This window comes from Akebia trifoliata, chromosome 3, assembly GCF_017979445.1.
Source record: "Akebia trifoliata isolate Shusen 1 chromosome 3, ASM1797944v1, whole genome shotgun sequence".
Lineage (NCBI taxonomy): Eukaryota > Viridiplantae > Streptophyta > Magnoliopsida > Ranunculales > Lardizabalaceae > Akebia > Akebia trifoliata.
In genome coordinates this window covers 51,394,873-51,420,935 of record NC_141377.1, presented here as the reverse complement: position 1 = coordinate 51,420,935, position 26,063 = coordinate 51,394,873, and the positions used below count along the sequence as shown (strand labels likewise).

At 35.0% G+C, this 26,063-nt stretch overlaps 3 protein-coding genes across 4 annotated transcripts; 1 reads left to right on the top strand and 2 right to left on the bottom strand.

The window, feature by feature from the left end:
• Positions 1–1,772: 1,772 nt before the first annotated feature.
• Positions 1,773–12,319, bottom strand: LOC147407811 (caffeic acid 3-O-methyltransferase-like). Its single transcript, XM_086436563.1, has 4 exons — positions 11,775–12,319; positions 2,531–2,841; positions 2,291–2,355; positions 1,773–2,212 (listed from the first exon to the last, which is right to left on the bottom strand). The coding sequence occupies exons 1-4, from the start codon at positions 12,209–12,211 to the stop codon at positions 1,910–1,912; spliced, it is 1,116 nt and encodes a 371-aa protein (XP_086292689.1). The 5' UTR covers positions 12,212–12,319; the 3' UTR covers positions 1,773–1,909.
• Positions 12,320–14,692: 2,373 nt separating this feature from the next.
• On the bottom strand, positions 14,693–19,366 carry LOC147407810 (caffeic acid 3-O-methyltransferase-like). 2 transcript variants are annotated; one of them, XM_086436559.1, is made up of 5 exons: positions 18,858–19,366; positions 15,450–15,760; positions 15,210–15,274; positions 15,051–15,131; positions 14,693–14,992 (listed from the first exon to the last, which is right to left on the bottom strand). In XM_086436559.1, exons 1-5 carry the CDS (start codon positions 19,283–19,285, stop codon positions 14,912–14,914), a joined length of 966 nt encoding a protein of 321 aa, XP_086292685.1. In that variant the 5' UTR covers positions 19,286–19,366; the 3' UTR covers positions 14,693–14,911. The 2 variants fall into 2 exon arrangements, with proteins under 2 accessions (XP_086292685.1, XP_086292684.1); XM_086436558.1 differs by having other exon boundaries at positions 14,693–15,131; positions 18,858–19,364.
• A 4,189-nt stretch (positions 19,367–23,555) lies between these two features.
• On the top strand, positions 23,556–24,979 carry LOC147407809 (uncharacterized). The gene is made up of 2 exons (XM_086432636.1): positions 23,556–24,621; positions 24,936–24,979. The coding sequence occupies exons 1-2, from the start codon at positions 23,556–23,558 to the stop codon at positions 24,977–24,979; spliced, it is 1,110 nt and encodes a 369-aa protein (XP_086288762.1).
• The last annotated feature ends 1,084 nt before the right edge of the window (positions 24,980–26,063 follow it).

Sequence of the window (26,063 nt, the reverse complement as noted above, 5' to 3'; positions counted from 1 at the left end):
TACCAAGTTGATAATACAAGTTAAATGATGATGATGAAGAGTTCTAGAATGATTTTGGTTTTGACATCGGATCCCAACAAAGTTCTTGGTGAGTGATCACCAACTGAAATCAGCACATCTATCATCTCTTACAACGCAAGTCAAGTTTTAAAACATGTTCAGCAAAATTAACTTGTTAATCATGAGTTAAACTTGATAAAGAAAACAAATTGTAGATCATCCTGAATCTTTGATTTTAATTATCCAAACCAATTAGGATATTGATTCATACTTCGACATCTCCCTCATTTCTTAATATTGTAGAATTTATAAATAAATAAAAAAGAGCAAAGCTTCAAGGAAATCATATGTATAGTCATTGTGAAAAAAAAAATGAAATAGAAAAGAAGACAAAAATCGCACAACCACAAAGATTTACGTGTTTTCCTATAATATAGGTATGGTGTCTACATGGCATGTTTTGGTTGGAGTTTAAAACACTTAGGTCTCCTAATCAAGCCGTTTGGTCCGCAGCATGTAGCCCAATGTGTTTAAACTCCAATAAAAACATGTCAAGTAACAGTATGTTGTTATAGGAATGGGACACCACTCAGGATCACAACTCATTTATAACACCAGGATTTGCTAATCTCCCAAAACTAGGTAATCCTTTAGAAAATATTACACAATACAAGACATTTACACAACAGTAACGCCCCTTGCACCCCTGAAACTCTGCGTAATGCCAACATAACGCATGACATTTACGCAATAGTCATCTCCAAACAACTTTTATTTGATAGAAATAAATTCAATCACTTCATGTTTTTCCTTTTTAATGGGTTAATTAAGATGGAAAAAAACAGCCATGACTTCAAACCAGGAGCAATGGCTACCAAAATTACTATTTACAAAACTCCATGACCCAATTATTGTAAGCACAACCCTCGAACACTTTCTCAGTCCTCTCCTTTCCACCTGAGTTATGAGCCAACATGAAAGACACCTATAGCAGCAAGGTTTGTCTCTGGGAACGCTGGAAGAATCGATATATACCTCCTTTTGGAACACTTGCAAAAATGTTTCTGTCAAATTCCAGCTCAAAACGAATTGGTACTGAGTGGAGTTGCCCAACAGATATATGAAGCCATGCAACAAATCCATTGGTACAAAGTGGTTATGTGAATATTTCTTAAAAAATATTATTTTCTAATAATTTTCCCAAAAAATCGTTATGCTGTTGGCACTTGGCAAACAATAGAATACAGCAGCTCTATTTTTCTACTGTCTGCACACCCAACTCCTCCATCTGTACACCACTGCACTCATATAAGGTTATTTGACCTATTTTTTACCTGACTCGAACCCAGTTTAGGCGGGCCGGGATCCATTTGATTGCGCACACGTTAGGACATTGAAATGACCATCTCGACTTTAGTCTTAACACATTGACCATAATCTAATTAGGTCGATCAAAGTGAAAATTCCTTTCCCTTGACTTGGACATATTTAGAGCACGTTTGGATACACACAAAAAAGAAAATTTCTAATTTTTTTTTTTTACACTTTTGAAAGTTAGAAATGTTATAATGTCGGTTTAGATTCATTTAATAAAAAAAGTTAATTTCTCTTAAAGTTATTTTCTTTCGAATAACTTTTTACCTTCTGTTCAACGGCTCGTAGTGCATAACATCTTGCAATATGCATCACCTAATACTTTGCTCAGGATTCTATCGTAGATCGCCCTAGGTCCTTAGATCTAAAATAAGAGCCAAGCTTAAAGGAAGTCCTAATAAATAAGGTCATCTCCAAACAACTTTTATTTGATAGAAATAAGATTCAATCACATCATATCATGATTACCCTTTTAATGGATAAAGCTGAAAACCCTTGATTCCACCAGAAACAATGGATACCCAAACAAAAATTATCATATATTTTTATAGAACTCCATCACCCGAATGCTGTAAGCACAACACACAACTCGAAAACTAGCAAATCCAGCTCCTTTCGCTAAGTCCTCGAACTCTTTCTCGGTCCTCTCCTTTCCACCAGGGTTATGAACCAACATGATGTTATCACTACGGAAGACACCTACAGTAGAAGGCTTAGTATCCGGGAATACTGGAAGAATATATTCTGCGATGATCACCTTTCCGTCATCTGGAAGTGCTTCATAGCAATTCTTCAAAATTTTGAAACAGTGTTGGTCGCTCCAATCGTGAAGAATCCACTACAAGTTAACATTATCTTTAGCCAAATTAAACATTCTCCAAATACTGTAGTTTTGATTGCTCTAATTCAAACATACCTTCATGAATATGGCATCTCCTTTTGGAACACTTGCAAACATATCTCCTCCAACATGCTCAACACCTGCATCGATCGAAAACCCAAAACTCACTTTTAATATCAAACTCAATCATAGATAACTAAATCAAAGGAAGAAAACCATTATCTACCACAATTGGATATCTGAACTCTACAATTCAAGATGTTATATAGCCATATTAGCAACAAAATTAAATTCTAGAACTGGGATAGACTATACCAGTATAAGATGGTGCATCTTTGATCACATGAGGCAAATCGAAGTTGATGCCTTTAATGGTGGGATACTTGGAAATGATCATATTGAGTGTGGCTCCAATTCCGCCGCCGACGTCTACCAATGATTTCAAGCCTTCAAAACCCTTGTATTTATTAAGAATCTTCTTCATGCATATGGTAGAGTGATCAGACATTCCCTTATTGAAAATTTTATTGAATCTTGGATCTATGCCATGATACTCGAACGCGGACATTCCATGGGCCTTGTTAAATGGAATGCCACCTTCAAGAACTGCATCTTTCAAGTGGTACCTAAATTGAATTTAAAGTCATCAGCAGCAACAGAAGAGGTATACGTGATTGATGAGCAACAATATGAAATATCATCTCTAATAGTTAAAGACCAAATAGGCCAGGCTAAAGTGATGGGCATCTGATAGATAGGTACCTAGGTCTTTCCAATTAAGCTGACAAACTCAACTTGGAAAACAAACGCCAAGGCCATTATCTTTATCCAACAAATTAGGGTCAGACCCATAATTAAAAAGCCAATAAAATCCTCTATGATCAGCTAGGATTTGAAGTTCAAAATCTAGATTGTTCATTTAACCACTTATTTAAGACAACTCTATTTATACAACTAATAATTTTATGAAAAACTTTCTTTTAATATTTTTGACAAATATTATTGTGGGAAAAGAGAAAAATGACACCCAAGGCCTAGTGCTCAGGTGCCTGGGAACATCATTTTCTGCTTGGGTTCAAACTCCAGAGTCCAATGCGTTGACAAAGGGCCCAAAACATGATAAGAAAACCAATAGGGAAGACAGACACCCGAAGAAAAGATAGGCAGACAAATCATTTGGTAATGTCGGTATAAATTGACATGGGTGATTGACATACCGTGAGCACGCGTTCTTATACTGACAGAATGTGAACCTGATATGCAGTGTCATGTAGGCATGGGATAATAGTTGTTTTTGCATGTCTAGTCAGATATGTTTAAACATCCCCAAACATTACACAATTAGTTCACCAGCAATACATTGAAGTACTTGTTACTCTATGAAGGTGCCAACTTAGCAAAGTTGGTAAGGCATGTGGAGTGTTGATCCCACGACCTATGATCAAAAAACCTGTTGAGCCCTCTTTCACGTTACCACATACCCTCTTGCTTAACTAGCAAAAATAAAAATAAAAAAGTACTTGTTACTGTACAAATAGGTGATCATTTGATGGAAAAATATGAATTTTCTCTAATTTAAACCTCATACTCTGTTGGAATTCTTACTGACTTGATCATCACAATGCAATTGTAAAACTCCAAGAATGAAATAAGAAGTTAGCATCAATCAAAATCGGGCAGCGGATTATTTAGCGAAATTAGGTATTTATTCAAATGATTTTTTCGTTATTGAAGATATATGTAATGTTCCTCAAGAACTTCGGAGAATTGTTGAGGAAGACTTAATTTGTATCTACACTCGCTAGTAGTGTTTTAGGGTGGAGTCCCTTTAACCCCAGCTTATCAATCAAAAAAAAAAAAAAGTTAGCATCAAATCATATAGGACTTAAACAAGTTCTAGGGATTGAAAAAAAGATCAATGGAATGAATGCAAGAACTGTCTTTCATATCAACAATTATTAGCATCAAATCATATAGGACTCAAACAAGTTCTAGGGATTGAATGCAAGAACTGTCTTTAATTAGTAACAACAATTATCAGGGTGAGAATGATACAATGCATAGTTGGGTCATCCAACAATGTTATCCATATGACCCCACAAATCTGTGTAAAAATTCTATAAAAGCTTGAAACGTAACCCAAAAATCATTTGGCCATTTTAGGTAAAATAGGGGTTTAGGTTAGGATAGTATCCATCCTGATTCTTTAGGCCAGGGCTTGGACTATCCTGCTAACCTGCTTCGTCTGCTTACAGCTAAATGGGTAGGCTCGGACTAAAATTCCAGGCCCAAATCCCCATACCAACCATGCATGTTTTCAAATCTAGGACCGAGATGACTTGTACCAGTCGTCTTGGTGTCATTTAAGAACAAGTTACATATACAAAATGAATCACCACAAACTATCTCACGTGACAACCCAGATGACTCCATGATATTTTGAAAATCTTGGCTGAACAGTAAAATTTGGCTGAGTCATTCGGGCTTTTGGTTTTTTTCAATAAATATATTTTATTATTATAATTTAAGTACTTATTATCTAGATAAAAATATGATCTTCTAACTAATAATCTTTTGTTCAATCATATTTTCTATAAAAAAAAATTATAATTATTTATATATATCAGATGAAATTACTGAGTCAACTCGTTTTAAAACCATGACACCCACTGTCTACAAGTGATCAGGACATTAAAATTGGACTTTAGTATGAGTTGTGGTCCATACCCATCAATTAGGTCGACAACAATGTAGTCAGATTTTGGCCCACAATGATGACAAGAGGATAAGGTCCATTAAGAATCATGACAACTAGGAAGATTCTAGCCTCAGAAGAACATATGGTTCAAATGCAGTATCTATGACTTGAAGATTAAATTTTCATTTTAAACGTTTGTCCAACGTAGATTCCTGATTTAAAAATCGAGCTTAGAGAGGACCAACACCTATTCCTAGATCCTAGGTTGTCTCACAAAAAAAAAACTATTTTTTTCCAAGGACATGTATCAGATTTAGGGTGCACATTGGATTGGGTAAATCCGAGATCCGAACCAATCCGAAGCTTTTGGATTGGATTGGTTCGGATTAAACACACCCACGGTTCGGGTACGGATCGAAGAAAAAAAAATCCGATTAATTTGGTTCGATTCCAGATTAAGATATAATATAACCGAACCAATCCGAAAACCGAACTAATTATATATATATATATAATTATTTAAAAAATAAAAATTTCGGTTTTTTATTTCTTTTTTCTTCTTCCTGTTAGAAGAATTTTGAAAACAGAATCCTAACCGTCATCGTTCTCAATCTTAGTCGTCTCTCTCACTCACCTCACCTCACCGCCTCGCCAACTCATTGGAAAACGAAGATTGAACTCTCTCTCTCTGATTCAAAAAGCTTCAATAAATATCTGAGCTATCGATCTCTCAGGCGCCTTCAATTAATGGTAAACAAATTTAAATTCTTCTCGAATGGATCTTGAATATATTTCTTATTTATTTAGGAGAATAACATAAAATGTCCTAAATGCCATTATTTTAAACCTCAAGCCAAAACCCCTTCATTTTTCTTGGAGAATTTTTTTCATTTTCAACTTATTGAACTCATCCTCTATCTCATCTTCTATAAAATCTACTGTTTTCTACTTATTAAACCTCATTTGCATCAAATTTCTTAATGAAATATAAAAAATTTTAATTTTTTTATTATCCCAAAGTCCATGCTTAAAAAAAGTCCTACTTATTTTTAAGGTTTGAAGATTGGAGGAGATAGAATGTTTGGATTGAGGAAAAATGTATCTATCTTCAATAAGTATGAGAACCGAGAACCGACCCGAACCAATCCGAACCAAGATTGGATTGGTTCGGTTCGGTTCTATAGGATAATTGGATTGGTTCGGTTTCAAATTTGTAGAACCGATCATGTTTGGTTCGGTTCCAATTTTGCCAAAATCCGAATCAATCCGAACCATGTGCACCCCTATTCAGATTGTAGATAGTGTACTTGCAACTTAAACGACTGATTGTAATTTATTCAAGTGAATATCTATTGAGACACCAAGATTTACTAATACAGCAGTCTTAAAAGCGCCCAGCAACTTCGTTGGGGGCACCCACACTCCAAGACACGTATTTAAAGCGTCCAGGACATGTATAGATTGGACATAGTCTACTTTCAACTTAAATGACTAACTGTAATTTATTCAAGTGAATTTCTATTGACACACTAAGTTTTACAATAAAACTTATTAGAGCAGTATTAAAAGCGCCCAACAACTTTGTTGGGGGCAATCACACCATAACCAAAGTTTTTTATGTTCTTTCCGTGTTGTTAAATTACAAAAGATAAAAAAAAAAAATTTAAATTTAAAATAAAATAACAAAAAACTAAATAAGTTAAAAATACCAATTGGACTCAAATCACTGATGTGAACAGATCGAGACTTGTATTGGATACAATAGCCTTAAGACGAGATTCGCCCCTATAATGTGTTAGTAGTCTGTGGACGTCTATCTCTTAAGATAAAATATTCCAAATATATACAAAGTAACATTCTAAGTGTACACATACAATTAAACTTGTACTATGGTTGTACTCTCAATGACTCACGAGAAAATTTCAAGGAAAACTAACTGACACATTACAAGTAAATTCAAAATTTCAACGAAACAAATGAGAGAAAGGATGAGAAATTATAGAGTTGGAAGTCTCTCTGGACAGATACCATAATTGGTGAAAATGTCTCTCAGTTGTAATTGTTCAGACAAACACTTAATGAGGACTTTGGAACATTCACCACTTGTGTCTTTTAAAATAGTCATGAATTATAACTCGTTGAATTCAATTCAATGGATAAAATAATTGAAGAAAAATGCCCAAAAAATTTGAATAAAAGTTGGTCTTTCACACGCATTCATGTGAGGTTTAAATCCGAAATTTTCACCCCTCTACGCATGCATTACATGCACACACAAAGATTTTTTGGGCCAATGATCTAAATCTCTTTAAAACCCATGGGCCCTTGTGTGCATGTGGACTTTATCTATATCTCTCTCATATTCGTTACACTATGTGAGATCTTTCATATAAGAGTTACACTCTTTAGTAGTTTCTATCCGACGTAGAACTAAAGCATTTACACCACAACTTCAAAAACAAATCACTTAACAATATCATTACACTTCCATTCAAACACAAGGGATAAATCCCATATTTTTCCAACATTTTGTCTTACATGGGTTAGAAGTTTTGGAAAGAGTTGTTTTTTTTTTTTTTAATGAGATCATCCCCACAAAAAATCAACCCGATATGAAACTTCTAACCCCATCAAAACAAGTTGAAGAATTGTGAACTATTCATTTTTTGTCAACCACTTTTGACGGGGTTAAAAGTTTCGGAATGGGCTGATTTTTTTTTTGTGAGAAATCAACCTCACCAAAAATCAGCCTATTATGAAACTTTTAACCCATATAAGAAAAAACATCGATATACAATGTGGATGTGTGGATGCCCCAACTAAGTTGTAGGGTGCCTTTAACACTACCCCTACTTATTAACTATCTTCTCCAATTTTTTATTATCATATGCCAGATATATTTCTCCTTCTCTCTCACCATCCATCAAAATCCATTTCATTTTGCTCTAATTTTAACTCAAATCCTTATTTCTCCAAACAAAAAAGACAACCTGATTGACATTTTAAGCTACTAATGTGATGGTATTTCAATGGAAGAAAAAAGAGAAAGAACTGTCATAAAAATCTAAAAATAGTTAAAATCTATTTTATTTTATTTTACCTTGGAAATAGGGTTGTTTAGATATCTTGTATTCTATTCTAGGTATGATAGAGATACGTGGGTGCAAGGTGGGGGAGTCGCAAAGGGCAATTATATACTATTTTCTAAAAACAAATGCTATTTTAATTTTTTTTATGTGGTGATAGACACATTTTTTAAAGCTCTCTCAACATTTGCTAGAGATTTCAAAGGTTATAAAACTAAAATGAAGATCCTTGGACTTAGGTACACTATTACATTACGTAAATTCTTGTGTTTTGCATATGATTGTTGTTTCGTTTTTATTGTGACTAATAAAAAATTGACATTCTTGACATGGCATCGTAGATATTTTTTTTTTTATTGTGTATCTAAAAGAAAAAGATCTATGGTTTTGTGCAATGCCATGTCAAGAACGTCAATTATGTGCGACTCTTTATTTTTCAAGAATTAGGATTGCCATTTTTTCGGAATCATGATTTTCTGTCACCCCCTCTGAGATACCTTCCCTGACATGGCATGAGTTAGAACCATAGATTTTTTTTTCCCATGACATACACAATTGTACATCCCCAAAAATATGTACTGTAGAAGGTGATAATGGTACGTTATCTAAACTGTACACGTGTCCTAGTCGAGTAAGTGGTACCTGAAGTGAGCCAATAAATCCAATCATGTCTAGCAGCAAGGTAAATTAAGGTAGTAGCATCTAGTCTAATTGATAGGGTAGAACAACATAAGGGGAGGCCTGACTTGCTTAGCAAGATAGGCCTAATCTGAATATTTGTATAATTTTAGATTACGCATATCAAGTTCGAAGAATCTTGGACTCAATTTCAAATATTCAAATTCCGTTTAAGATCCTTACAATCAGGGGGTTCAATGTAATCGAATCCTGATTAAAGGGAAAACCATGATTTGAAGGAAGAACCTATAAATAGAGGAATCAACGAAAGAAAAATGATCTTTTTGATGGGGAAAAATAGAGGGAATTAAAACTATTTTTCGTTAATACTATTTTCTCTGCAACTCTAACTTGGGCATCAGAGGATTATTGGCAGGTACCACACCAATACTTACAGGAGGAATTTCAGAGTTACTTCGATTCAGTAGAGCAGAGTCGAACAAGGTAAAACATGATTCTGTCTCTGTGGACACGGGATTTTCAACATTCTTCAAACATCCCTCCACTTTGGGGTGTTTTGGAGTCGCCACCATTCAAATTCGGAAAGGGGTGTGAATGGTAACCCGAAATTATTTTTCTTTGAAAAGCATGTCATTTAGACGTTTGATGACTCACGTATGGATAGAGTACATTCGGTCCAACCTTTGATTCAAAGGTAAGGGGGTCCATTTATGGAGTAGGGAAGGTGTTAGGCACCCTACTCCATCCACGTAATGTGGTAACCTCGGATTCGGTTTTTTTGAAATAGAAAAAAAATGAAATTAAAAAAAAAAAACATTTGATATGTGCCCTCAAGTGTGAGGGACTTTCGATATAGGTTCAAATCATTAAGGGCACCCTTATGAAGAAGGGGCCCTTATGAAGAAGGGGCCCTTTGGTGATTTAGAATATAGTGGTGTGTGCAAATGTGTAGAGAAAGGGAGAGTAGAAGAGGGGAGTTGAGGGGGTGTCCCTTTTGTCAAACCCACCTTGACCCTTCCTTGACTTCCTTTGACTTTCTTTGATTTCTTTTTCCTTGCTTGACTTGTTGGAGAGAAGGTTGAGAGTTGAGAGTTGAGAGTTGGGTGTTGAGAGTAGAGTAGGAGTAGAGAGTTGAGGTGAGTTGTGGTTTTTTAGATGTTTTTTGTCAAATTTTCATTAGTTGTGGTGAGGGGAGAATGGAGGGATTTTTATAGAGGTTGGAGAAGTATTTTGAGGGTATAATAGGGTGAATGAAGAGAATAATGGATAATGGCATGGGTTTGAGAGGAGAGGGGTATGAAATTTGAGAGAGAAATAAGGGTAATTTTGTAATGAGGGAAATGGGTTGTGCTTTAACCCAAATGGTTTGGATCTTACCCAAATCCATTTGGGTAGAGTGTTTGGTGGGGTGAGATGAGTGATGGTTGATGGGTGTAAGAGAGTTGTTTGGAGAATGAGTGTAGAGATGGTTGAAGAGGTAAGGTGTTAGATTTGAGAGGATGTGTAGTGTAAGAGGTTGATTGGTTGGATTTTGAGAGAGGTGAAGGGATGATGACATGTGGCAAATGGGGAGATGAAGAGATTAGTTGATTGGTGATGGTGGTTGGATGATTAGAGAGAAGAGTATGGGGGTGATGGTAGGAGGTATGGGTTGAGGTGATTTGGTGGGAGTGTTTTAAGGGAAAGTGATGGATAGATATGGGTTGTGATGTGGGTGGTTGATAGTGTTAGAGAATGGGGAATAGGTTAGGGTATGTAGGGTATGGGTTGTGAGGTGGGTGGTTGATGATGAGAGGATGATGAATAGGTTAGGTTAGGATAGGGTTATGGGTTGAGTTGTTGGTGATGAGAGGATGGGGTTGGTTGATGATGATGAGAGGATGGGTAATAGGTTAGGGTGTGTAGGGTATGGGTTGTGGTATTGGTGGTTGATGATGAGAGGATGGGGAATAGGTTAGGTTAGGGTAGGGTTATGGGTTGAGTTGATTAGATAAGGGAGGTGGAAGGAGATGATGACATGTGTCATTTTGTGTATTTAGTTGGTGATTGGTTTGATGAGATTGATAGGTTGGATTGGGTTTGGGTAGTGAATTGGGCTTAGGTTAGGAGTTGGGTTTAGATTGGGTTGGGTTAATGTTGGATAAAGTAGTTTGGGTTTGGGTGTGGGCTTGGATAGGGAATTGAATGGTAATGAGGATGGACTTGGATTTAATAAGAATGATTGGGCTTGGGTGGAATAGATGGTTTTGGGATTCATGGGCCACGTGAATAGGATTGGCCCATTTATTTTGAGGAAAATAAGACTTTTGAAGGTATGGGCTTTGAGGGCCCAATACGGTTTTTATTTTTGTTTTTGGGTATTTTGGCGTCGAGGGCCCGCTCAAATTCGGGTGTCTACAGTCTCTATATATACAATTGCGTATCTTGAGAAAAAAAAATATATGATTCTATTCCATGCCACGTGAGCGAGCGTATGGAGGCATATGTCATACGCGGCGTTAGAAAATCATTATTCTTTTTCAAATTGTTATATTGCGGTGTTATCATATGACTCTAAAGTGTATTGATTTTGTAACTCAACTGACATGTATCTTATAAGAATCATAGATTTTTTCCCTAGAGATACATAACTCCACATCCTCATAAAACATGTACTAATAGTATTTGGAGTAAAATCTACGGTTCATGCCCCTGTCACGTCAATGAATCTTTTTTTTTTAAGCTAGGTTGGAAAATTGGTACTCTATTTTTTTTTTTATAAAAAAAAGAAAAAGCCAATGTCGGTGTGGCAATCAAAGAGTCTTGATAATAAAAAAATAATAATAATAATAAAAGAGTCTTGATAATCTGTTTTTTCAGACGCCCCCGTCACAAATAACCGTATATCCTTTGCTTCGAGATGCTCAAGAAAAAGATTTATGATTCTGTAACTGCCAGCTAAGGAGCGTATGGGAGCGTCTGAAAAAAGAAGTGGGGTTTTGTAAGTCGAGCGACCTGGACAGGTGACCAACTCCAAAACAAAAGAAATATACCAAGTGGCGTAGCAAATGAGCTACAGAGTAAGATAGCAATTCCTACTCCCTGAAGTACAGGATCTCTAGGATCAATAATGATAGGAAGGATTGAATAACCATACCAGCTCTCCATGAGGACCTTGTCTTGATTCATAAGCGCCAAAGGAGCTATAGACACACCATCTTCATTCTTAACGAAGAATTTACAAACGGGTGCGAGACCATACATTCTCTCGACACCACGGGCATCGTCTAAAGTGCGCTGGGTGCAAGTAAGTACGTTGCAGCTAGCCAAGAGGCATAGGATACGGTCAAGCATGGTGGCTGCTTCAGGGTTGTTGGTGGGGAGGTGTGAGGCTATCTCGGAAGGGGTCATGTGAGCACCAGGCGCAGCTTTAGCTATGATCTCGAATATGTCGAGTTCTATGGCTGATTTCAAGACCATGGATACGACCGAAGCGAATGATAATTGCATGGCGTACCCACATAATTCCTCTTCTTCTTCTTCTTCTTCGTCTGTGATTTTATTCTTGATTTGGATTTCTTCTGTTGAACCCATTGTTCTTGACTGGTGATTTGGGTGTGAGAGAAGAAAAGAGGAAGAAGGGTTAATAGAGATGATGAATGAGAGTGGAGGGGCTTGAAGGAAAATATATAAAAGATGGTTTGCTTTCCCACCAAGCTATGGTGGATCCCACAACACAACACTCATCTAATCGTTGAACAATTAGTAGAAGTTGACAGATGTTTCCCATTTGCCCCTCTTTTTTTTAATAACTCAACCTGACAGACAGGATGACTCCAAAACTCACCAACGTGGTATGGACAAAGAATCGTAAATTCTGTCCCTCAAGATACACAATCGGCTTGACTTCTTGGCATATACAGTTATGTATCCCGATGTGAAAGACTCTACGGTTGTTTGCGCATGACGCTTCGGTGAACTTTTAAGTCACGCTGTCACCTCGAGTTACAAAATCATTAGTCTCTCGATCTGACAGAATAACAACCCAAAATTTCTTTGACGTGGCATATGCAAGAATCGTAGATTTTTGTAACGTGGAAGACTATTTCGATCGGTCCCACTTATCAATGACCCATAAATATTATAAATCATAAATCCTCTTGATTGTTGATTGTTGATTGGAAAGCTCTAATCTTGGATTGGCTAGAATCTAGCAGTTATAATTTAATCAGGCTTACTTTGTTGCGCTAGCCAATCCAGTAAATGGGAGTTAATATTCCATTAATATTTCCGAGTGATTCTCAAAATAATTATATTTCATTCTTAAGAAACCTGAGCTAATATTTATTTTTTCTTTTTTTTCACTCTTAATAGAAAAATAAAAAAGGTTTTTCAGCTATAAAAATAAGCTATATATCACGTATGCCTCGTAGACCGATTGTGTAATTAACTATAATAAGGCATAAAAGGAAGACTTAAAGCCTGGACTGTACATCCATCCTCCCCCATTTGCTCCCTCCACCTGCTACACATGCTTAGAAGTCAGAAGACTGAACTACCAGACATGCTCAATGATTTATTTAAATAATAGATTTGATTAGTCATGCCTTGAATGAATCAGCTCTTGAAGTTTCTTCAGATTTAGTAATGAAATTACAAATGATGTACTCGAATATTTATCAATTCAACCCATTATCACTGAAGAGAATAGTTAGCAAAGCGAAAATTGAAAATTTGTGATAGGATTAGTTCAAGTACGATTCAGAATATACATCTAACAGTTCGTTTAAAAATTCAATCAAAAAGTCAAAGAATAACAAAATTACAATATACGAGAATGGTTCGGATATAATTCAAATTCAACACTCTAAAAAACTTTAAAAATTCATCATGCATATTTTTTTTAGAGTACTTATATCGAAATATCAAGAGAACTTCCCAATATTTTTAAGACTTATTATTTTATATATCTCATATTTCAAAATTACTTCCATTAAATTTCATCTTTGAATTCTTCCTTTGGTAAATTAAGAAAAATTTACACTTTTATGCAAGTTTATCAAACGTTGGAGCTTTAATACAAAATTACAAATCATGAAAATTGATTCTTATTCTAAAATAGCATAGAACAAATTTAAAACTAAGAACATACTAATTTTTATGATTAACCGTATTGTTAATACAAATCTTCATAATACAAAGCATACACTATCTTACTTAATTGAGTTACTAAGACTCTTATCTAAATATCTAGGGAGAGGAGAAAAATATATATGAAAGGAGTGAATTGTTTGTCGATACTCTTGAGTAGGACAATTAAACAACGCAACTTTTTTAGTTGTGACAAAAAACATATCAAGTAGACTCCTAATCAAGCTGTTTGGTCTGTCGCATCAATGTGTTTAAACTCCAATAAAAACATGTCAAGTTGACACCGTATGTTATAGGAATGGGACACCATTCTAGATCATGACTCATTTATAACACCAGGACTAGCTAATCTCCCAAAAATAGAAAAATCTTAAGAAAATATTACGCAATACAAGACATTTACACAATAGTAACACCCCTTGCACCCTTGAAACTCTGTGTAGTGCCAACATAATACTTGACCTTTACACAATAGTCGTCCCAAGACAACTTTTATTTGATAGAAATAAATTCAATCACTTCATTGAAATGATCATCTCAACTTTAGTCTCAACAAATTGACCATAATCTAATTAGGTCGATCAAAGTGAAAACTCCTTTCCCTTGACTTGGACACGTTGGGATACACACAAAAAAGAATTATTTTTTTTTAAACACTTTTTGAAAGTTAAAAATGTTATAAAGTCGGTTTGCATTAATTCATTTAATAAAAGTATAATTTTTTAAGCAGTAAAAGGAAAACTACTTTCTCCTTTTTAAAAATTAATTTCTCTTAAAGTTATATTCTTCCGGATTACTTTCTACTTTCTGTCCAAACGAGCTCACATCTTCCAATATTCATAACTTATCGCTTTGCTCAGAATTCTATCGTAGATCGCCCTAGGTCCTTAGACCTAAAATAAGAGCCAAGCTTAAAGGAAGTCCTAATAAATAAGGTCATCTCCAAACAACTTTTATTTGAAAATAAGATTCAAACACATCATATCATGATTACCCTTTTAATGGATAAAGCTGAAAACCATTGATTCCAAAACCAGAAACAATGGATATAACTCCATTGTCATATCTCTTTATATAACTCCATGACCCGAATGCTGTAAGCACAACACACAACTCGAAAACTAGCAAATCCAGCTCCTTTCGCTAAGTCCTCGAACTCTTTCTCGCTCCTCTCCTTTCCACCAGGGTTATGTGCCAACATGATGTTATCACCACAAAAGACACCTGCAGTAGAAGGCTTAGTATCCGGGAATACTGGAAGAATATATTCTGCGATGATCACCTTTCCGTCATCTGGAAGTGCTTCATAGCAATTCTTCAAAATTTTGAAACAGTGTTGGTCGCTCCAATCGTGAAGAATCCACTACAAGTTAACATTATCTTTAGCCAAATTAAAAATTCTCCAAAAACTGTTGTTTTGATTGCTCTAATTCAAACATACCTTCATGAATATGGCATCTCCTTTTGGAACACTTGCAAACATGTCTCCTCCAACATGCTCAACACCTGCATCGATCGAAAACCCAAAACTCACTTTTAATATCAAACTCAATCATAGATAACTAAATAAAAGGAAGAAAACCATTATCTACCATAATTGGATATGTGAACTCTACAATTCAAGATGTTATATATCCATATTAGCAACAAAATTAAATTCTAGAACTGGGATAGACTATACCAGTATAAGATGGTGCATCTTTGATCACATGAGGCAAATCGAAGTTGATGCCTTTAATGGTGGGATACTTGGAAATGATCATATTGATTGTGGCTCCAATTCCGCCACCGACGTCTACCAATGATTTCAAGCCTTCAAAACCCTTGTATTTATTAAGAATCTTCTTCATGCATATGGTAGAGTGATCAGACATTCCCTTATTGAAAATTTTATTGAATCTTGGATCTGTGCCATGATACTCGAACGCGGACATTCCATGGGCCTTGTTAAATGGAATGCCACCTTCAAGAACTGCATCTTTCAAGTGGTACCTAAATTGAATTTCAAGTCATCAGCACCAACAAAAGAGGTATACGTGATTGATGAGCAACAACAATATGAAATATCATCGCTAATGGTTAAAGACCAAGTAGGCCAGGCTAAAGTGATGGGCATCTGATAGATAGGTAGGTAGGTCTTTCCAATTAAGCTGACCAACTCAACTTGGAAAACAAATGCCAAGGCCATTATCTTTATCCAACAAATTAGGGTCAGACTCATAATTCAAAAGCCAATAAAATCGCCTATGATCAGCTAGGACTTGAAGTTCAAAATCTAGATTGTTCATTTAGCCACTTATTTAACAGAACTCTATTTATACAACTAATAATTTTATGAAAAACTTTATTTTAATTTTTTTGACAAATATTATTGTGGGAAAAGAGAAAAATCACACCCAAGGCCAAGTGCTCAGGTGCCTGGGAACATCATTTTCTGCTTGGGTTCAAACTCCTGAGTCCAATGCGTTGGCAAAGGGCCCAAAACATGATAAGAAAAGCAATAGGGAAGACAAACATCCGAAGAAAAGATAGGTAGACACATTATTTGGTAATGTCGATATAATCTGACATGGGTGTTTGACAAAAAAGAAATTGAAATAAAATAACAAAGAACTAAATAAGTTAGAAATACCAATTGAACTCAAATCATTGATTTGATCAAATCGAAGCTTGTATTGGATACAATAGCCTTAAGACAGGATTTGCCCCTGCGATGTGCTAGCAGTCTGTATTGGATACAATAGCCTTAAGACAAGATTTGCCCCTACGATGTGCTAGCAGTCTGTGGACGTCTGTCTCCTAAGATACAGTGCTCCAGACGTGTACAAGGTCATATTCTAAGTTTACACGTACAATCAAACTTGTAATATGGTTGTATTCTCAATGACTCACGAGAAAAATTCAAGGAAAACTAAATGACACACTACAAGTAAATTCAAAATTTTGAAGATGCAAATGAGAGAAAGGATGAGAATTTATAGAGTTGGAAGTGTCTCTCTAGACAAATACCATAATTGGTGAAAATGTCTCTCAGTTGTGATTGTTCGGACAAACACTTTGTGAGAACTTTAGAACATTCACCACTCGTGTCTCTTAAAATAGTCACGAGTTGTAATTCGTTGAGTTCAACTCAATGGATAAAATAATTGAAGAAAAAGGCCCAACAAATTTTATCTAAAGTTGGCTTTTCACACGATTCATATGAAGTTTAAATACTAGATTTCCATCCCTCTACGCATGCATTGCATGCACACATGAAGATTTTTCAAACCAATATATCCAAATCCCTTTAAAACCCATGGGCCCTTGTGTGCATGTTGACTTTATTTATATCTCTCTCATATTCACTACACTATGTGAGAACTTTTATATAAGAGTTACATTCTTTAGTAGTTTATATCCGACGTAGGACTAAAGCATTTACACTACAACTTCAAAAACAAATCACTTAACAATATCATTACACTTCCATTCAAACACAAGAGATAAATCCCATATTTTTCCAACATTTTGTCTTACATGGGTTAGAAATTTTGGAATTAGTTGATTTTTTGTACGATCATCCCCACTAAAAATCAGCGCAGTTTGAAACTTTTAACTCCATCAAAACAAGTTGAAGAATTGTGGATTGTTTATTTTTTTGTCAACCACTTTTGATGAGGTTAGAAGTTTCGGAATGAGTTGATTATTTATGAGAAATCAACCTCACCAAAAATCTGTCCATTCTAAAACTTTTAACCCATATAAGACAAAAACATTGATATACAGTGTGGATGCCACACCTAAGTTATAGGTTGCCTTTAACACTGCCCTCACTTATTAACTATCTTCTCCAATTTTTTATTATCATATGCCAGATATATTTCTCATTCTCTCTCACCATCCATCAAAATCCATTTCATTATGCTCTAATTTCCCTCAAATCCTTATTTTCTCCAAACAAGAAAGATAACGACCCTAATTGACATTTTAGGCTACTAATATGATAGTATTTCAACGGAAGAAAGAAAGAGAAAGAGTTGTCATAAAGGACAATTATATACTATTTTCTTTTAAAAAAATCTATTTTGATTTTTTTTTTTTTTTGCATGGAGATAGATACATTTTTTATAGTTCTACCAACGTTTGCTAGAGATTTCTAAGGTTATAAAACTAAAATGAACATCCTTGGACTTCGGTACACTTTTAAATCACGTAAATCCTCGTGTTTTGTATATGATTGTTGTTTCGTTTCCATTGTGACTTATGACAAATTGACATTCTTGACATAGCATCATAGATTTTTTTTATTATTGTGTATCTAAGAAAAAGATCTATGATTTTGTGCAATACCATGTTAAGAATGGCACTTATGTGTCACTCTTTATTTTTTCAAGAATCAGGGCTGCCATGCTTTTCAAAGTCATGATTTTTTGCCGCCCCCTCTAAGATACTTTCTCTAACATGGCATGAGCTAGAACCATGGATTTTTTTTGTTTATGACATACACAATTGTACATCCCTATAAATATGTACAATTGTATATCTTGTGATTTTATTCCATGCCACGTGAGGGAGCGTATGGAGGCATATGTCATATGAGATGTCAGAAAATCATAATTTTTTTCAAATTGTTAGAGTGCGGTCGCTATCATATGACTTTAAAGTGTACTGATTTGTAACTCAACTGACGTGTATCTTATAAGAATCATATATTTTTTTTTCCCCTTGGGATACATAAACATGTCGAAATATGAGTGAAAAAATTACAGTTCATGCACCTGTCGTCTCGTCAGTAAGATTTTTAGGTCGGGCAATAAATGAGTCGTGATAAAGACGCTCCATTTTCAGACGTCCCCGTCACATATAAATCGTAGATCCTTTGCTTCGAGATGCTCAAGAAAAAGATTTATGATTCTGTAACTGACAGCTAAGGAGCGTATGGGAGCGTCTGAAAAAAGAAGTGGGATTCTGTACTCGAGCGATCTGGACGGGTGACAAGTCCAAAACAAAAAAAAAATGTACCCTACAGAGTAGGATAGCAATTCCTACTCCCTGAAGTACAAGATCTCTAGAATCAACAACGATAGGAAGGATTGAATAACCATACCAGCTCTCCATGAGGACCTTGTCTTGATTCATAAGCACCAAAGGAGCTATAGACACACCATCTTCATTCTTAACGAAGAATTTACAAACGGGTGCGAGACCGTACATTATCTCGACACCATGGGCAGCGTCTAAAGTGCGCTGGGTGCAAGTTAGTACGTTGCAGCTAGCCAAGAGGCGTAGGATACGGTCAAGCACGGTGGCTGCTTCAGGGTTGTTGGTGGGGAGGTGTGAGGCTATCTCGGAAGGGGTCATGTGCGCACCAGGCGCAGCTTTAGCTATGATCTCGAATATGTCGAGTTCTATGGCTGATTTCAAGACCATGGGTAGGACCGAAGCGCTCGATAATTGCATGGCGTACCCACATAATTCCTCGTCTTCTTCATCTGCGATTTTAGTCTGGATTTGGATTTCTTCTATTGAACCCATTGTTCTTGATTGGTGATTTTGGTGTGAGAGAAGGAAAGAGGAAGAAGGGTTAATAGAGATGATGAATGGGAGTGGAGGGACTTGAAGGAAAATATATAAAAGATGGTTTGCTTTCCCACCAAGCTATGGTGGATCCCACAACACAACACTCATCTTATCGTTAAACAATTAGTAGAAGTTGACAGATGTTTCACATTTGCCTCTCTTTTTTTTTAATAATTTAACCTGACAGGGTGACTCAAAAATTCATCAACGTCGCAAGGGTAAAGAATCTTAGATTCTGTCCCTCGGGATACACAATCGACTTGTCATATGCAGATATGTATCCCGATGTGAAAGAATCTACAATTTTTTTTTATTCCCATGACATGCCAGTGAGTTTTTGAGTCACCCAGTCAGGTTGAATTAAGTAAAATTTCTCTGATGTGACATGTGAAAGAACCGTTGATTTTTGTGACGTGGAAGAATATTTCGATCAGTCCCACTTATCAATGAATGATTTGCTTGACCTTTTGACCTATAATTATAAATCATAAATCGTGTTGATTGTTGATTGGATTGGAAACCTCAGCTAATATTTCTTTTTTCATTTTTCACTCTTAATAATAAAATAAAAATATTTCTTGTCAAAAGGTTATCTTTCAGCTTAAAAAAAAGTTATCCGTCGTAGACCGATTGTGTAATTAACTATATAATAAGCAAGGAATAAAAGGAAGACTTAAAGCTTGGACTGTACCCCCCCCTCCCCCACCTACTACACATGCTCCCCCACCTGCTACACATGCTCAAAAGCCTGGACTACCAGACATCCTCAATGGTTTATTTAAATAATTGATTTGATTATTTTTTATTAACGGGAGTTAGGCAGACCCCTAATCAGAAAGAAAAGGATTACAATCTAGCATAAGCATACCCAAAAGCATCTTTACATATTATCTACTTTTGAAGTTTGTTCTGATTTAGTAATGAAATTACAAATGGTGTACTTGAATATTTACCAACTCAACCCCTTATCACTAAAGAGAAGAGTTAGCAAAGTGAAAAATTTTCACATGATTAGTTCAAGTACGAATCGGAGTATACATCTAATAGTTTGTTTAAAAATTCAATCAAAAAGTCGAAGAATAACTAAAATACAATACACGAGTGTATTGTTGGTCGATAATCTTGAGTGTAGTAATTAAAAAAATGTGTTTAAAATGTGTCTTGCATCTCTGGCGATTAAACAACACAACTTTTTCATTTGTGACAAAAATCAACGTTTTATTCCCGAGTTTTTCATTTTTTCATAAGAAAAAAAAAAAAAAAAAAAAAAAACTTTTTCTTGTTTTTTCCATGTGGGATTGGATATATATATATATATATCATAACTTTTAATATATTTTTTGTCTTTTATTTTTATTGTTTTTTCTAAAGTTTTCCCTTGCCAATTTAAACCCATACTCCGACTTTGTGACTATGATCTTGAGATTCAATATAAAGAATCATTAGTGATTGCATAATAGTGAAACCTCTAGGTGTAAAGAAGGAATAATGAAAATGTTATCATGTGATATTGATATACATATTTCTTTTATAAACATAAGGGTTGATTTGTATTTTTTTAACGCACTTTGCAAAAGTTTTATTTGATTTGTTCAATTAAAAAAAAAAAAAAGAATAAATTGTGAATAATTCAAAAAAATGTTAAAAAGTTGTGAATTTTTACAAGGAGTTGAATTGCACAAAAGTTTTAATCATTTCTTGTATCATTTGGAAAATTCGATTATAATGCCTGAATTATTTAGAGAATTACTAACTATGCTGAAGAGTATGGTAGCATGCATCCTCTTTGGAGCAAAGGGGATAAACAAAAAAGATAACAAAACTAGAGGGGTATTGTTAAAAAATAATTAAAAGAAGAAAGACAGTAAAATTTTATGGGTATCATTCGAAAGAGTTGTGATAATTTAACTGCCCCACATGACACACTCAATCGACTCTTCTACTGTGACAAGTTCAAAAATCATTGATCTGTATGCTTTTTGATACGCGGTTCCCTTGGGATACGCTTTTTATTGGAAAGTGCAATTTCGTATCCCGAGGCATACATATCTACGATTTTCGAGCTTATCACATTAGGAGAGTCGATTGAGTGTGCCATGTGGGGTAGTCAGATTATCACGATTCTATTCAAAAAGATACTCAGACACACCCAATTTAAGTCAAAATGTGCACATAAATATGTTTTTTTATTCATGTTATAACTTATTTTTTAAAAAGATTATTAACTTATTTATAAATAAGTATTGATAATTTTTCGACTTTTAAGTGTTATAATTATTTTTAATAAATATTAAATATTTTAAATATTTTTACTATCACACATTCTTATTTTTTAATAGATATATTAATTAGTTTTTTTTTAAATATTTTTACAGTTTTTACGACGTACAATTTTTATTAAATTAAAAAAATATTTTTATATAAGTATTATTCATTTCAATAATATTTTATATTTTTTTCCAATTTTTAAAGAAAGAATATATTTTTATTAGATCTTAAATATTTATAGTAAATATTACTTAATTATTGATTTTACAAGTTTTTCTCATGTTCTACTTTCAGTTTCTTCTTCTTTGTCCGTCCGATTCAAAGAAGAGCGTCTTCATTGTTGTCATGGCTTTAAATAAAAGTTTCGATTTTTTTTAATGCTAACAATGGATTTAAATTCCCCGCATTTAGTAATGATCGTCTTTATTATTTCCATTAATGAGGTTTTCTAATTATATGTGTAGTTGCGGTCATTTTTTCACTTAACCTAAGGTATGAATCACAATTGTTATGTCTTAGTTTTATATATATATATATATATATATATATGGGAACGGATCAAGGGACATATGTAAAAACAATGTAACATTAATAAAATTTCAAAATATGGGTTAGAAGTTTCGGATTGAGTTGATTTTTTGTGAGGATGATCTCTATGATGGGAAGATCATCTGGAAAAAAAATCAGTCCAATCTGAAACTTCTAACCTCATTAAAAGTGACTTAAAATGTGGGCCGTCGATTTTTTGCTAATAATTTATAAATCACTTTTGATGGATTTAGAAGTTTCATATTGAGTTGAATTTTTTGTGAGGAAGATCTTCTCATCATAGTGACTATCCTTGCAAAAAATCAATTCAATCCAAAACCTCTAACCCATATTTTGAAAAACCATTGTTTTTACATATGTCCCATGAACCGCCCCCTATATATATAAGGGAATGCTAACGTTTAAGATTTTATGGGGATATTTGCATTATCCAACATTTATTTTTTCCTACAATACCCCTCCTCATTGTCTTTTAGTAAATACATAAAGGTATGTTCTTTTAGATAATAAATGTTTGTTTGTATTAATTGTCAAATCATTTATTGTAAATAAGACATTTAATCCTAAATATTAAATGCCCTTATCATTTATTATGTGAGAAAGAACAATTTATTATGTAATTGACCATCTATTATGTAAAAAGACTAATTTATCCTTAAAAAATTATTGGAGAATACTAACATCCCCATGAGATCTTGGATGTTAGCAATTGTTTGTTCTCTCTCTTCCTCTCCTCCTCTTCAAAAATAAGAAAACACATTTGTGTGGCAATAGAAGATAAAAAAAAGTAAGGCAATGAGAAGTGGGATTTTGTACTTCAGCGAGTTGGATGAGAGGCCGACTTTGAAGCAGGAAACCCATTTCAAATTTTGAAGAAACCCTCTCGTTACAAGGCTTGTGACATTTTGAATTTATTTCACACCCTTGCGTTTCTATCAAAATTTGAAACACCTCTATAAATGCCACGTGTAATCTAATGGAGTGTGTTTGTTCAAATTTTTTAAGCAGGCTACCCGCTTCAAAGTTTTTTCCATTGGTTGGCTGGCGTGACCAACTCCAAAATTAAAAAAGTAGGATAGCATTTTCTACTCCCTGAAGTACAAGATCTCTAGAATCAACAGTGATAACCTAGTTTATTTCCAAGATTTGGTTAACTATAATTCTGGAAATAATCTTTACTGTTTATATTTAGGAATTTGTAATCCCTTCATTCAAGGGAATTAGTTGAGATTTTATTTTCTTTCCTTGCTGTTCAGATCATGATTTGATCTTATATATGTGTATATATTGTAGTTTTTTGACAGAGAAACAGAATAACAAAAACACAGCTTTCTCAATTCTTATTTTGTCATGGTATCAGAGCAATGATCTTATTGCTTCTGTAAATTTCCGCATACTCTGATTAAACATGTCTACAACTGTGATTGATTCAGCAGATCCTTTGTTTTTTCACCCTTCTGATCATCCCGGCATGATTCTTGTTTCAAAGGTCTTAGATGGAACAAATTATGCTATGTGGAAACGATCGATGCTGATCAGCCTTAGTGCCAAAAACAAATTGGGATTCATCAAAGGAACCATCATCACTCCAGATGAAGAGGATCCCAAATACTCTTTATGGCAGCGTTGCAACGATATGGTACTCTCTTGGATATTCAATTCTCTAAGTCAGGACCTTACAAACAGTGTTCTCTATGCTGAAACTCCCTCAGAAATTTGGACAGATCTTCAAGAACGATTCTCTCAAGGTGATTTTTCTCATCATTATCAAACTCAACGATCTATTGTTGAATTGAAACAAAATCAAGAATCCATTTTTTCTTACTATACAAAGATGAAAATGTTGTGGGATGAGCTAACCACTTGCAGCCCCTCAATCACATGCACATGTGGAGGACAAAAAGATCTAAAAGAAAAGGAAGAAAGAATTCGGCTTGGTCAATTTCTTATGGGACTCAATGAGACATACTCTGCTGTAAGAGGACAGATTATGCTCATGCATCCTTTACCAACTGTCAAAAAAGCATATTCACTTTTATGTGAAGAAGAAAAGCAGCGAGGTCTCACTGAAACAAAGAGCAGTGATCTTATTCATGCCATGAGTATCAATACTTATGAAAACTCCAAGGAGTCACAACTTGTGGCTTCAAGACAACAAAAACAACGGTCATCCGCTCATTTCAAGCCTCAAGGCAATCGAAAACCTCTCCATTGCTCTTATTGTGAAGGCACTACTCACACTGTGGATCGATGTTACTTTCTCAATGGGTTTCCAGTTGGTCACAAACTTCATGGCAAAGAAGTCCAGCCACCCAATCGAAGTAGAAAAACCATTGCTCATCAAGTCAGTGTAGAAATAATTTCAGACTCACACAAGCCCTCTATCAAACCTACACCTCAATTCACCTCTGAGGAACTTGCTCAAATCAAAGCCTTTTTTAATGGTAAACAATCTGCCCAAGCAAACTATATAGGTACTTCTACCCCTTTCTGTTCTTCCTTTACTACACAAAAGACAGCCTTGAGTCACTGGATCATTGATAGTGGCGCCACTAATCACATAGCCACATCCGTTTCAATCACCTCTCCTCTCTCTTCTCAAGTAACCTTACCCAATGGTGCTTGCTCTACCATAACTGGCATAGGTTCCATCCAACTTTCAGACCACATGCATGTTAAAAACATACTTTGTACCCCATCTTTCCATGTCAATTTACTGTCAGTTAGTCAACTCACAGCTACCTTAAATTGTTCTGTTCACTTCTTTCCTACTTTTTGTGTATTGCAGGACCTAACTTCGAAGAAGATGATTGGTTTGGGGAAGCAACTTAATGGCTTGTACTACTTTGTGCCACCAATAAAATCTACATCACCTACCAAACCGATCACTTATCATGTGGATTCCACACCAAAAATTCCATGGCACCAACGGTTAGGACATCCCTCCAAGGCACCTTCACAGTTTTTGAGTCATGTTATTCCTTCATTTGTATTTAAGTCTCAATATTCTTGTGAAACTTGTCATTTGGCTAAACAAACACGGCTATCTTTTCCTTCTAGTACTATTCAAACTTTACAATCTTTTGATCTTATTCATTGTGATATTTGGGGACCCCTTCATACTGCAACTCATACAGGGGCACATTATTTTTTAACCATTGTCGACGACTACACTAGATTCACTTGGACATTCCTAATGAAATTCAAGTTTGAAACACAAGGGTTATTAAAAACCTTCATTTCCTTTGTCAATACTCAGTTTAATTGTCAAGTTAAATGTATTCGAAGTGATAATGGTTTAGAATTCACATCCATGAAATCATATTTCTTCAATCTTGGCATATTATTTCAAAGTTCTTGTACATCAACACCTCAACAAAACGGTGTAGTTGAACGAAAGCATCAACATCTCTTAAATGTTGGCAGGGCCTTAAGAATTGATGCTAATCTTCCATTGCAATTTTGGGGGGAGAGTTTGCTTACCGCCACCTACCTTATCAATCGTCTTCCTACCCCTGTGCTACAACACAAATCTCCCTATGAAATGTTGTATAACAAGCCACCCATTTACTCTAACTTGCGAGTTTTTGGATGTCTTTGTTATGCAACAAATCTGCACCCTACTAATAAATTTGATTCTCGTGCTAGAAAATGCATCTTTGTTGGCTATCCCATTGGTCAAAAAGCTTACCGCTTATATGATCTCAAAACTCACCAATTTTTCACAAGCCGAGATGTCATCTTTCACGAGGAAAATTTTCCTTTTCGTACCATAGAACCCTCACCAGCTACAAACATTTTCCAACCTCAGATAACCGAATATACCACTGAGTCACCCTCTCTTATAAATCCCCATATTTTTCCATTACCCGAGACCACTTCCACAGAAAATTCCTCCTCTCCTGTCTCATCCCCA